Consider the following 12,330-nt stretch of genomic DNA (forward strand, 5'->3'; position numbering starts at 1 on the left):
TTACAGGACAAAGGCGCTGTGCATGTCTACGAGGCGGCATGACTGTTTTCGAAAGCGAGATTATCGTTCCTCGGCACAGCAGGGATGGCCATAGACAAAAGGCGCTATGCAGTCTACGCGGCCGCATGTCATTTTCGAAAGCGTGATTGATTATCGTGAATTAGGTCTTGGGCAAAGCAACGATAGCAGCGCGTCGTATAATACCCGAGCTAAGTAGTTATAGTATACTATAAACCTGATCCTCGCACCGCCAACGAGCCGTAACCACAATTCTAATACCGCAACAATACATACACAATAATACACCATACCGGAAGCTTTCAAAATACCAGTTGACGGGCTTCGATCGATTGTCGACACGTGATCCGTGCTCTGTGACCCGTAACAATAGCGGGTTTTATTTACATGGATATTCTTTCCTGTCCTCGAGAACTCGAGTTGACACGTATATTTATAGCCATAACAGATCATTTCTCCCGTTACATCTTCGATCAATAACAAAGTAGAGTACGATTCCAGTATGACACAGCCCGTAGGCGTCACTCTGCACAGACAAACGTAAGTAATCGATACTCCACTTTGGCGTATCATCTGGTCGGACGCGCGTTGACAATCCACCTAAAACACGAGCCGGGATCTCACACTCGGACCCGAAGGAACAAATACTATACTGTTGTTGTTCACGGGGAGATATAAAAATTATTAGTAAGTGTATACCAATGAAATTAAAAGACAATCCATTGATGTTCGTGGGAAAATGTAATAAATACTATCAAATACGAGGGAAAATATAATAAATAATACACAAGTCTCGTGTCCAGAGGTCTGGCGAGGTAGAATCAGGAGTGGAAAAGTACAAGTAGAATGACTCCAGTCTGAGTACAAAGGTCAATCCAGATTCTTTGTTCGTTTTCTCTCAGTCAATCCCCCCTTTTTTAATTGCCGCACAGTCAGAAGGGAAATCCCCTCGAGTATTGCTGCAGAATTGAGAATGAGCTAATTCTTTCACTATCTTTTATACTCATAATTCTTGTTTGTTTAAGTTAAATCGTGTTTTGGCACGTCGTGCACATTTACCTAACTACTGACAGGCATGTCGCGTATGCTATACTGCGTATACATATGAGATACATACGCGGAGCCCTTTCCCGTTGCGTTGTCTGCATGTAATACGGAGTCCTGCTGCCAGCGTTTTTCCAACGGCAGGACGATGGTGGAGGTAAGTTGAATCAGATGGGCGCCCCGTTCGCGCTTCACATTTCTTGTTTCGGAGACATTATTTATCGCTTGTCCGTCTAAATACGAAGCACGTATCGTAAACGGGTGAGTGGCGTCTCGTGCGGAGGTGGTCGAAGTGGTTAGTGCTGCTACTCAAGTAGGTTTAACGCGGTAAATTTCTGCTCAATTATACCAGTGGAAGCAGCAATTTACTGGACATGTTAAAAAGTAGGTTTGTTCGGGGCAATCATGCTTTTAGCAGTAGATCGGACGCAGACTTGGACAACTAGAAAATTTTCAGTTTTTCCAAATTAGATCAGAATTAGAATTAGAGCTACGCAGCTTTTTTCAAATTAGACTAGAATTAGAATTAGAGCTACCAAGCTTTTTCCAAATTAGATTAAAATTAGAATTATATAGAGCTACTTAGTTCGCAAAAACTTGGATATTGAATGAAATTGTGAATGGGAAACGAATACAGCAAATACAGTTCATATCAAATCACAGTGCGTGGTGCAAAAGGCCGTGAGGCGATAAGCGACACATATTTTTGTTTAATAAACAACAACAACAGTGCATTCCCAAAACCATGAGAATGGTCAACTGCTGTACGCCAAGCTTGGCTCGATTTTTACTATACTTTATTAAAATATTACTTCTTTTATGGTAACCGTGGGCATCGCCCATGTTAGTAAGAGTGGCGATGTACTAACGTAAAGTTTTAAAAACTAGAATGTTGTTCGCAGCAGACTACAAGCTACTCTGGCAGGCTATTATTCGTCATAATATCTACTATGACTGCACGGTGTAAGTAAGGCGATGGCGACGGCTATTCTTTTAAACTCACTGCAATAGTGCAATATGCCTCGGACAAAGAGGTATTTTCAGGAAAACAATAATTAGATTAGAACTAGAATTAGAATTATAGAATACGGACATTTCACAAATTAGATTAGAATTATAATTAGGGCATAAGAACATTTCACAAATTAGATTAGAATTAGAATTAGAGCATGGAAACATTTCACAAATTAGATTGGAATTAGATTACAGGTATTTCGCTCTAATTTAGTGAAATTAGACAACTAGAATTATCTAATTGTTCAAGTCTGGATCGGAGGACACTAACTTTCGAAATTGTAGTGTGCATCTTCGTGACCAAAACGATTAATGACTCTACAAATAATGAATATTGAGCTATCTGTGACGTCATATTCTCCACACCATCCCGATCCGGAAATTTTCAGTCGAAGCCAGGCATGGGGTAATCGTGATTAGTAATCGTAATCGATTACTACGATTGCAACATGTAATCGTAATCTCAATCGATTATATTTAAAAAGAAATCAGTAGTAATCGATTTCTTTGACAAAAGAACTTTGTCAGAGACTATGGCATAAAGTGAACAGCTGATCGGGATGTACGATGTACGATTACCACTGGTATAGATAATGTGCTTACCTAGAGTCCATTCTATTTGAAAACCAGGCGTGGCGTAATTAGTGAAGCATAGTATCTCCGCCTCCTTTTCTGACCAATCGTATTTACTCAGTCCATGGTTCGGGGCCTTCTCAATAGCGGGAGGTACTGTGAAATGGAGAAATTGGCAAGAATAAGTTTTAGCGTGCTTTGCAGTTAAACCATATCAATGCAACATTTACGGTCCATTACGACCATTCGATATTTCACGTACACATTATATATGACCTTTTGACCATGAAGTTTATGTGAATATATGTCGGTCTTATCAGATGATTTACCGGACCAATAAATCTGCTTGATAGTAGCTAGCTAGTAGTTATGACGCCTGCAAAGATCACTATGATTGTAAGGTTCGCACGTTGTATTTCTGTGCCAGGTGCCATAATATAATTGGCCAGACGCAATAGAAACCGCATACGCCTAACCGCAGATTTTATAAATAACTGGACCAGTTGCGGATAATGAGATTACTGCACTCTGTGTGATTAGCAATAAGTTTTTAAAGCGATAAACGCCTTCACCTTTTTAGCCACACTATACGCGCCTAAACAGGAAAATATGCAAATACAGTACGAATCAATAAATATCCACACCCGACACACATTTTATGCAACTTTAGCTTATAGTAGGACTCGCCAGACCTATGACTGTGAGCTTGGCAAAGTCGGACGCTTTTCGCAGTTCTCTTATCTGGCATCTGCACTGCATGTTGTGGTGATCTTGCCAAGACACCTTCGGTACGACCAGGTCATAGGTGCCAAGCGATATATCTGCATCTGCAGGGTACTCGTATCCCATCTTGTACTCTGTAATCGTAAAATGAAATGAACTCAGCGAAATAGAGTGCGCATGCGCAGGCAAGTACCGCCTAACACTAGGGATGGTGTGAACGTGAGGTTCACGTTCGCGTTCTGTGTGTGAACCTCAGATATTTAGAGGTTCACGTTCACCAACGAACCTTGGAAGGTTCTGCACTGTGAACCTTTTTCAGGTTCTGCACTGTGAACCTTTTTCATATATTACAATTTTCACTTCATTATAACGTCTTTGATTGAAATTTATTGCATTTCAACTGCGGGCCACTCTATGCATGGCCCTGGCAGCATAAAAAAACCGACAATAAACGAGCTTGCACCTTCACATTCTCAAAAATTTTACTTGCTCTGTTACAAAAGTTTGCTCGAAATATCCAGCTTTCCGTTTGTGAATATTTAGTGACTCTCTGCTGTGAGCTTGACCCGCAATGACACAGCATCAAGAGCGAAATACACTACATGTAGTCAGCGAATGATGCTTTTTAAATCAATCGATGGAATTGATATCGTTGTCTGATGTACGAAAAAAGTAGGTGTACGGGGTCAATCTTGACTTCATATGGTTATTGTATTATAAAAACAAAATCCGTGCGATTGAGGAGTTGGCAACTGCTGTGTAACTTGCTAATGCGGTAATATCGGGAGAGAGTATAGAAACCCGCCGTTTTACTCTCTGCTCAACATCAACGTCGCTATACTCAGACGGCAAATACATTGTCCGGTCTGGCATAGACCGTTACCGCGTGAGCTTATGTTCGCTTGCAAGTCCTTGTCCAAATTGTAGGCAAAGCGACAGAACATGTTGATTTTATGGGCTTATTATATCAATTGATTACCCCAGTTAATACATTTGCCGACGTTTAAAACGTCAATATGTATTTCAGCATAGTGGCCCGAGTCGTCGCTATAGGTATCGTATACATTAATATAGGCTATCACCTCACTGGAATGTAGGGTTGGAATTAGCAATATGACGCCACGTGACGTCATGAGGTTCACGTTCGTGTTCAGACAGAACCTTTCAAAAAGAATCGCGTTCACACGAACCTGAACCTTTCAGAGGTTCGTACCATCCCTACCTAACACGCGACTGGATGCTGACATGCTGTACTCTCATAATTGGGAATACGGTTGGACTCTATTCTGTAAATGATGTGTTGATTTTTCAAATGACACAAGGCAGTTCACCAATCTTACCAGGCCAGGGGCCCACGATGAATCCGCCGCAATACCAATCCGCGTGAAGGTCAAGGTTAATGGCTATCGTGCAATTGAATCTGGCTGGTTCTCCGGCCATTACCGTTATATCTTCGGGATATGATGTGATTCTACAGAACGTGCATTCTGATCCACCACCTGGAAACGGCAAAACGATGTGTCTGAACAAGTGAAGCGACAGTGTGGGTACATAATACGAATTATTGTTTGAGGCTAATCAGATCGCATAATTTCACAAGTCTCGGTATATAAATCTATACGTGCCATCCAGAAAATATGTGCGTCAACTCATTACGAAGAACATTCAAGTGAACAAATAATAAAAGCTTACCAGGTTACGATCCAATATGGCAATTGGTCACATAATGTGTAATTTGCGCCACAAAAATTGCAATATATTATATATCTTACCAGGTAAAAGCAGACTTGTGACGAATAAAGCTGTAAGCATTTCCATTTTCGGCTAATAGACCTACTCATCTATGGGTAAAACCTGCTTCGATCCCAGTCGATCGCAAACAAACGCGGACAATTCGATAAGTCGATGAAAACTATTGCACACAAGCAATGTATCCTCTAATTTTTGACGAGTCCGCGCACACTCACCAACTCACTGCGCAGACCATTGGACATCGCGTAACGACTAAATAAAAGGTCATCACTTCGGATATTTTGTGCGCAACTTAGATTTTCTGTGCGCAGAGTCCGTGTCAACACTGCGCATTCGCGCAGCTTAGAGGGAACACTGCACACAAGGTTCGTCAACTACGGAAAGGCTCTGGGTGACAATTCTTCAAATATAATGCCTAACTATTAGGGCAAGTTTTTGCAACTTTTGCAACTTTTTTACAGCTTCCTAGATTCTCAGAATTTATGTACTATGATGTTTTAAGCTGTTTGGAGGGATTTTATAGTGCAACTTCTTTCTATTTTTTATGCCAATTTTTAATGCAACTTTTATCAAATATTGCGTAAAAATGTAAAGGAGTGACATAAAAACATGCCATAAACTATTTCCAGTTTGGTTCTTTTCTCTTTGATTTGCATAACAAAGAGCTATGCATCTCAATGTTACCTACGAGACAATGGCGTGTAAGCAAGAGGTTCAACTACCCCAGCCAAGCCCGACCGTGCCCGATCAACATGCAAATAGATCGCTTTATTAATTCTGTCGTTTAAATTTGAAATAGTTTCCCATTTCACGAACGCTCAGGCGAGACCACCGAAAATTACATTTTCACTGGGAAAAAGGTAAATCTTGGCAGTTCCGACAGACCGTTAAATTATAGATAACTAACCTACGGATAGATGGGCAGCACGAGAGTCACGGTCGAGTGATGCGACAACGGCAGATTTGTTGTCGCTTCATAGCATGAAACGGGAGCGTAATTGCTAATCCCATAGATGACGACCCGAGCGCTCAAATTAAATAAAGTTGATCTTATTTGAAAGCTACAGTCGCGCTGAATCTGATAATATACATTAAATTTTCATCAAGGCAATGGAACCACCCCGAAATAGCCTTCAAAATATGAAAATCGGCATTGTTCTAAACAATCGCAACCACGCACGGACCGTTGTTATGGCCATTGTGCTGCGCCGTTGTAATTGTTTTAGAACAATGCCGATTTTCATATTTTGAAGGCTATTTCGGGGTGGTTCCATTGCTTTGATGAAAATTCAATGTATATTATCAGAATCAGCGCGACTGTAGCTTTCGAATAAGATCAACTTTATTTAATTTGAGCGCTCGGGTCGTCATCTATGGGATTAGCAATTACGCTCCCGTTTCAGGCTATGAACCGACAACAAATCTGCCGTTGTCGCATCACTCGACCGTGACTCTCGTGCTGCCCATATATCCGTAGGTTAGTTATCTATAGTTAAATGGTGAAGCAACAAATTTTACAGCTCTGCAGGAACTAAGTTATTCAGCGGAACCGTTCGGGTATCTCATACCCATACCGTAATAGTTCCATAAAAATTATAAATGCAACTTTTACTGCAACATGTGTTGAAATTAATTGCTACTTTCTCACGATTTTAGTGCAACAAAAACTTGCCCTACTAATTATTACTACTACTACACGAAGTATCCCTATATATAAGAAGGAGCGCGTTTCAATTGTTCATTTATGCTTACGTTGGATTACAAAACAAGGTCGGACCTCTCGGTGTAATTTATATTTTTATCTCTTCATTCAGATCCACAATTCCACAACAAAGGAGGCACGGAGATGAACAAGGCAAACTTTTCCAACGGATGAGCCTCCTTAGTGTCATCAAGTATAATTTGTACGGCTCCACGATATAGAATTGGCCTGAATTCAATCTCCAAGAAAGTAGCCCTGATTTTCGTAAACTTCGTGGACGATTTCCATTCTCGCACAATACCACTCTCACTCTCCAGTCACCCTGTTACGCGAATCCACGTACAGGATAATGTAACCGTCAACGGAGCCTCGCTCACCCTTCCCAAGGACATTTTGACACGCTGTGGTAGCGGCGAAAAGGAGTCCAGAAAAGCCTCCGACTGATAGAAACGAAGCAAGAGCCGAGACTCGAACCAGTAATTAGTAAAACCACTACGCCACTGACTGCCCTGATATTACCGATATGTTAAAAAATAAACTAAAATACAACCTTTCAGTACGGCACGCCTAAGAGCACTTGTTACCCATCTAATGTGTATGGAACGTGATATACAAACTGTACGCTACACAACACATCACAATTTAGTAGTTCACATACTTCACTTCTTTCGGTGATGTATATAAACCAATGATATATATCATTGATATAAACCAACCTCACTAGTCGCTAACAAAATGTATAATAAACAAAGCGCAATTTTCTTCCGACTTTTCTTCAACTTTGATAGATCCAAATCGGATGCAGATGATTGCGAATAGCCTCCACATACCACGATAATCTGTCAACAATCTATACATCACTCTATTTCTACAACGTGGTTACGGTTGCGTCATCATTTTCATGCGAAGTAAGTTTCTGAATGATATGTATAGATGATGTCACAAATGATGGAATAAAACTTTCGACAATGAGAACACCTTTTATCCTGAACCTTTAGTGACCTTTAGTACAAACAAAAGTACAGTGACCTTGCGAGTATGATGGAACTATAGAGGATATAATGGCATAATCACAGGCGCAAACTTCCCAAAGTAGTCGAATAACTGGAAATCTCAAACTCTGAAAGCGCAGCAGTGCACATTAGCGACTGTGCTAATCACGGATTGCTGTTCCAGATAACGATTGTCAGTAGCATTGCCGTGCGCGGTTATGTAAAAGCCTGGTATCTACTGTCAACTACATCACGCGCACATGTTATGTTGCGGTTGTTGATTATTGTGGTATTGTGATGTGCATCATGTGAACCATTGCACAAAGTAGCGTATGGCGGCGCGGTCTTCGGTCGTGTTCGGCAGAAGCGGGAGAGCTGTGGGGGAGTGTGCACGTGCTGTGTCAGTTGTCGTTGTTTTCTACTTTTGCATACATACATCTTTATTACAAGCTGTCGCGGCCAAGATGGCAAACGTAAAGGTTACGGACATCGTTAAGAATTATGTGGATTGGGAGACGTCAGGCGACTTTGCTGAATGGATAGAGAAATTGGAATTGGTTGCCGAACTGAAAAAGATGAAGGAGTCTCTTGTGACTACATTACCGTTATTGCTCGAAGGGCCGGCATTTGCGGTGTATAAACAATTGTCCGAGGAGACCAGAAAAGACTACGAACTGGTTAAAAGAGAAATGTTGGCAGCTTTTGGAGTGGATTGCTATGTGGCATATGAACAGTTCCGTAACAGGGTACTTCAAGCGGGGGAATCAGTTGATGTATTCTTGTCTGATTTGAAGAGGCTGGGGACGTTGATTGGGTTGAGCGGGGCTGTGGCAGAGCCAATAATCAAGTGTGCATTCGTTGCTGGTCTGCATGCGGATGTCAAGATACAGCTTAAGTCTGCCGCCGAGGTGGAGAAATTGGAGTTAAGCGCTATTGCAAAAAGGGCACGTATATTATTATCCACAAGAGATGGTGAAAGTGTGTTCTGTGCGGCTGGGGCTCGACGTAGAGTGGACGGCCCCTGTTACAGGTGTCATAATGTGGGTCACATCGCCAGAGACTGCCCGAATGGAAATAATACTGGTGCTGTACGAGCCCAAGGATTTTATGACAGTGTCCAGCGGCAGTGCTTTGCATGTGGACAATGGGGACATATGGCCTGGCAATGTAGAGGATTGCCGGCTGCGGGAAAAGACCTAGGAGGGACGTTGGCACCGGACGTCCCCTCCGCATCGCATTAGGGGGAAGAAAGGTGCTACCATTTGTGCCTGTGGAGATTTGTGGCATTGTGACAAATGGTCTTGTTGACACTGGTTGTGAACAGTCAGTCATTCGTGAAGACCTGTGTAAGCAATTGGGTTTTACACTTAAAGGGGCACTGCGCTCAAAAAATGATGTGGTCTCAAATTGAAGGGCAAAACGAAAAAAAAATTTTGGCCGCAGCCGTTTTCTTCAAAACGCCACCGTAATGGAGCTGCAATTTATTGAAATTTCCAGAAACGCACCCGGCTGCAGCTGTCGCGGCTCCGGGTAATTTCTTAACCCGTTACATGGCACGATGACTTCATCGTCGCACTTGCCCGACGCGATTAGGCAGTCATGCAGAGGACGAACTTTAAATAGTTGTCAGTCGATGTTATGAAGGAATCATGTCTTGCACACCAAGGCGGCGCTCAACGTGCGGTGTTAAATCAGGAGGATTTGTGTCTGGAGCTTGTCATGACTCTATAGTCCTGGATATAAACGGCAATTTCCTGCATTCTTCACCTTTTCTCGCATGCTTTTATATAAATGCCTACACTTTATAAATTGGGAGCATTATACTATCCGTCATATATAATGCTGCTATTCGTTTTCAGCATTTTTCTCATTGCTGCAATGTACTTTGATATTTTCCAATTGCAGACAATATCGCTTGGTGTCTTATCGACACATAGGCTACTGGAATGGATTAATGATGGCGACGTTTTGGGTAGCAAAAACAGAATGCCCTTGCCAGCCTGCATTGTGACTGCTATAAAGCAAAAGTACCCGAGTGATGATGGACTGTATGTCGGTTTCAAATGGCCGATAGAAAACGAACTGTGATTGATAACACTGCGGCTCTCAAGTCGAAATCTGTTCAGTTACTGTTACTGTATTAGACAGTGAACTGGAGCTGTTTGCATTCTATATTCCACCAATGGCTGCTGTGCCTGATACATCACTACTTTGCTTACTCGGTATTTCAGCACAATTTTTAATAAATAATAAAAGAAACATCTGAGGACTATATAGGCAGGGTATTACAACGGGGCAGTCAGGCAAAGGAAGAATGAAATTGAGCTAGTAAGCTACGCAGCACTGCACATGCCGTACAACTCGAAGATGTATTGTATCTCAGTCACATTCTAGCACGACGTTTTGAAAGTAATTCCTCGCAAGGGGAGGCTGGTTCAATGCTGACTGGATGCACACTTCTTCTGGCCCATGACATCCAGTTTAGTTCGTGCAAGCATCGTGTCACAAGTAAAATGAAGACGTTTAGGTGCAAATTTCAATATGACGTTGTGATAAACTTCCAATGATCCTAAAAAAGGAAGGTGTGAAATTTAGTGATCTGACCATGCTCCGATAACTGGTGTGCAGATGTGATGAGTCATAAAAAACAAATTACCAGTATGTTAGAGTCATCTGCTCCAAATCCCAGATCAAACTTTTGTTTTCTATCAAAGATTTCAATGCTTTGAAACTAGGAGATCCACATTGCAACCATCTAGTTCTTAGGCTCTTATCCCCAGTCAAAGTGCCATAGCTGCAGGAATATGTCTCCCCGTCAACTGTCCACTCATGTTCGCCGGTGATGTGATGCAGAAGAGATATCCATCTTCTTTTTAGCACCTGAAATTGCATATTATATAAAAAGTTCCTAATATGTGATGTCAGACATAGTTGATATGTAGACTTACACTGCTGACAGCACCAACACAAGTGATTAGTGATGCTTCTTGTCCATAGTAGCAAGTCTTCCATACCTTTCTTCTTACCCAGAGACACCAACTTTTTTTTCAGTCCTGAGAAATGGTTAGTAAGGCAAAAAAAGATTCAAATAATAACATCCAAGGCACGCTCCATACCAACTTTTTCCATTGCAACACTGCTGGAGCACTCTGTTTTTTTAGACAAATTGGACGTGGACAATCTTCTCAGTCTTCTCCATAAATGAATAAACCATATATTTTGCAGAAAACCCAGGTGAGTCCAATGAAACGGCACAACTTCTCGATGTCATTGCAGCTTGCAAAAATGGCAATGTATGTTCTATATACTATTACGAAGACTCTGGGTAGAGCAAGACAATAGCGTAGACTAGTGCTTTTCAACCTTTTTGAGCTCCATTTGCACTTTTTTTGAAAAACAATTTAATTCGCACCAGCCAGCTGGAATTTATTACACAAAAAGAAAATGAAAATCTTATCACTTTTGTATTTGTAGAGCTTCCTGTAGTTACAGAGCGTCATTATTTCACATTCAGCGTATCATATTGTTGATTAATCAAATACTAAAATCACTGCAGTAGAAAAATCACAGATCTTCGTTGCTTTTTCTGGGGGTGTCGTGCAGTGATTTCTTTCGAAACTCAAAGGGCAAACCCATGAACAATATTCACTCGCAACAATATCACTTTTCCGCTAAATCGACTTGTTATGTCAACGCTATATGAATGTGTGTGCCGAAATTCCAATACTTTGCATTCAAATCAACACTGGCATCGCCCACTAACACTTACAAGGTAGGGTTATCATATTTTTGACTCGGGAAAGGGGGACACTTATTCAAAGTTTTCAGAAATAGAATAGTGGATAAGTAGAAGCCTGAAAAAAATGGTTAATTTTTCAGACTCCGTGGTCGGTCGACTAAAAAAAGGTCAACTTTCCAGTTCAACTCCGGAAATACAGTTTTTCTTTGACACTTAACATTGATTGACTATTTGGTTGAAATTCTTTTCATTCGCACAAGTACGAACCCTCACACAGGTTGAAAAGCACTTTATGCTGTAGTCGTTTTTCGGGATAACAGTAATTTCTTATCCACAACACGAGTACCACCAGTCAGGGTTCCCCATGAACATGACAAAATTCATGACATTCAAAACTGGTGCAGGGTTCGGGTACTGTAGGAAAATTCATCATGCCTAACCGAAATCCAAGGGTACGCAAACCTAACCTTAACCCACAATTCCGCGGCTGACCCTAAAACACATGTATTCATTATATTGTAATCATACTAATCCCCAAGCCATAATTTTACGATACCCTCATCTTATGATTCTCCAACCTGAATGCGAAACCAATTATGACCAATCTGAATTTTGAAATGTTCAGAGGGCACACTGATTGGTGATGGTAATGTTTTATACATACGACAACATAAGAATAGGACATGATCTATTCCTGCCCTCAAGAAATAGAATACACTAGGCCCAATTAAGAGAGAAATCTCCTGACTAAACATCGTCAGTGGAACGCCGTA

At 41.3% G+C, this 12,330-nt stretch overlaps 1 protein-coding gene and 1 long non-coding RNA gene across 2 annotated transcripts; both read right to left on the reverse strand.

Moving 5' to 3' along the window:
* Positions 1 to 587: 587 nt before the first annotated feature.
* LOC145432715 (kin of IRRE-like protein 1) lies at positions 588 to 6,011 on the reverse strand. The gene is made up of 6 exons (XM_080309548.1): positions 5,145 to 6,011; positions 4,713 to 4,871; positions 3,342 to 3,506; positions 2,680 to 2,805; positions 1,136 to 1,295; positions 588 to 618 (listed from the first exon to the last, which is right to left on the reverse strand). Exons 1-6 carry the CDS (start codon positions 5,188 to 5,190, stop codon positions 588 to 590), a joined length of 687 nt encoding a protein of 228 aa, XP_080165674.1. The 5' UTR covers positions 5,191 to 6,011.
* A 3,437-nt stretch (positions 6,012 to 9,448) lies between these two features.
* Positions 9,449 to 11,025, reverse strand: LOC145432719 (uncharacterized). Its single transcript, XR_013912945.1, has 4 exons — positions 10,935 to 11,025; positions 10,767 to 10,871; positions 10,475 to 10,698; positions 9,449 to 10,387 (listed from the first exon to the last, which is right to left on the reverse strand). It is a non-coding gene; the product is annotated as an uncharacterized LOC145432719 (long non-coding RNA).
* Positions 11,026 to 12,330: the final 1,305 nt, after the last annotated feature.

This window comes from Botryllus schlosseri, unplaced genomic scaffold (genome assembly GCF_051294905.1).
Source record: "Botryllus schlosseri isolate E-star unplaced genomic scaffold, Bs_hap1 Bs104a, whole genome shotgun sequence".
Classification (NCBI taxonomy): Eukaryota; Metazoa; Chordata; class Ascidiacea; order Stolidobranchia; family Styelidae; genus Botryllus; species Botryllus schlosseri.

Excerpts from the sequence above, each read along its gene's own strand:
- LOC145432715 (XM_080309548.1), bottom strand. The coding sequence starts at position 5,190 with ATGGAAATGCTTACAGCTTTATTCGTCACAAGTCTGCTTTTACCTG. Across the intron at positions 4,872-5,144 it reads CACAAGTCTGCTTTTACCTG|GTGGTGGATCAGAATGCACG; the intron begins GTAAGATATATA and ends TGCCGTTTCCAG. Across the intron at positions 619-1,135 it reads GCAACGGGAAAGGGCTCCGC|GTGGATTGTCAACGCGCGTC; the intron begins GTATGTATCTCA and ends CTCGTGTTTTAG.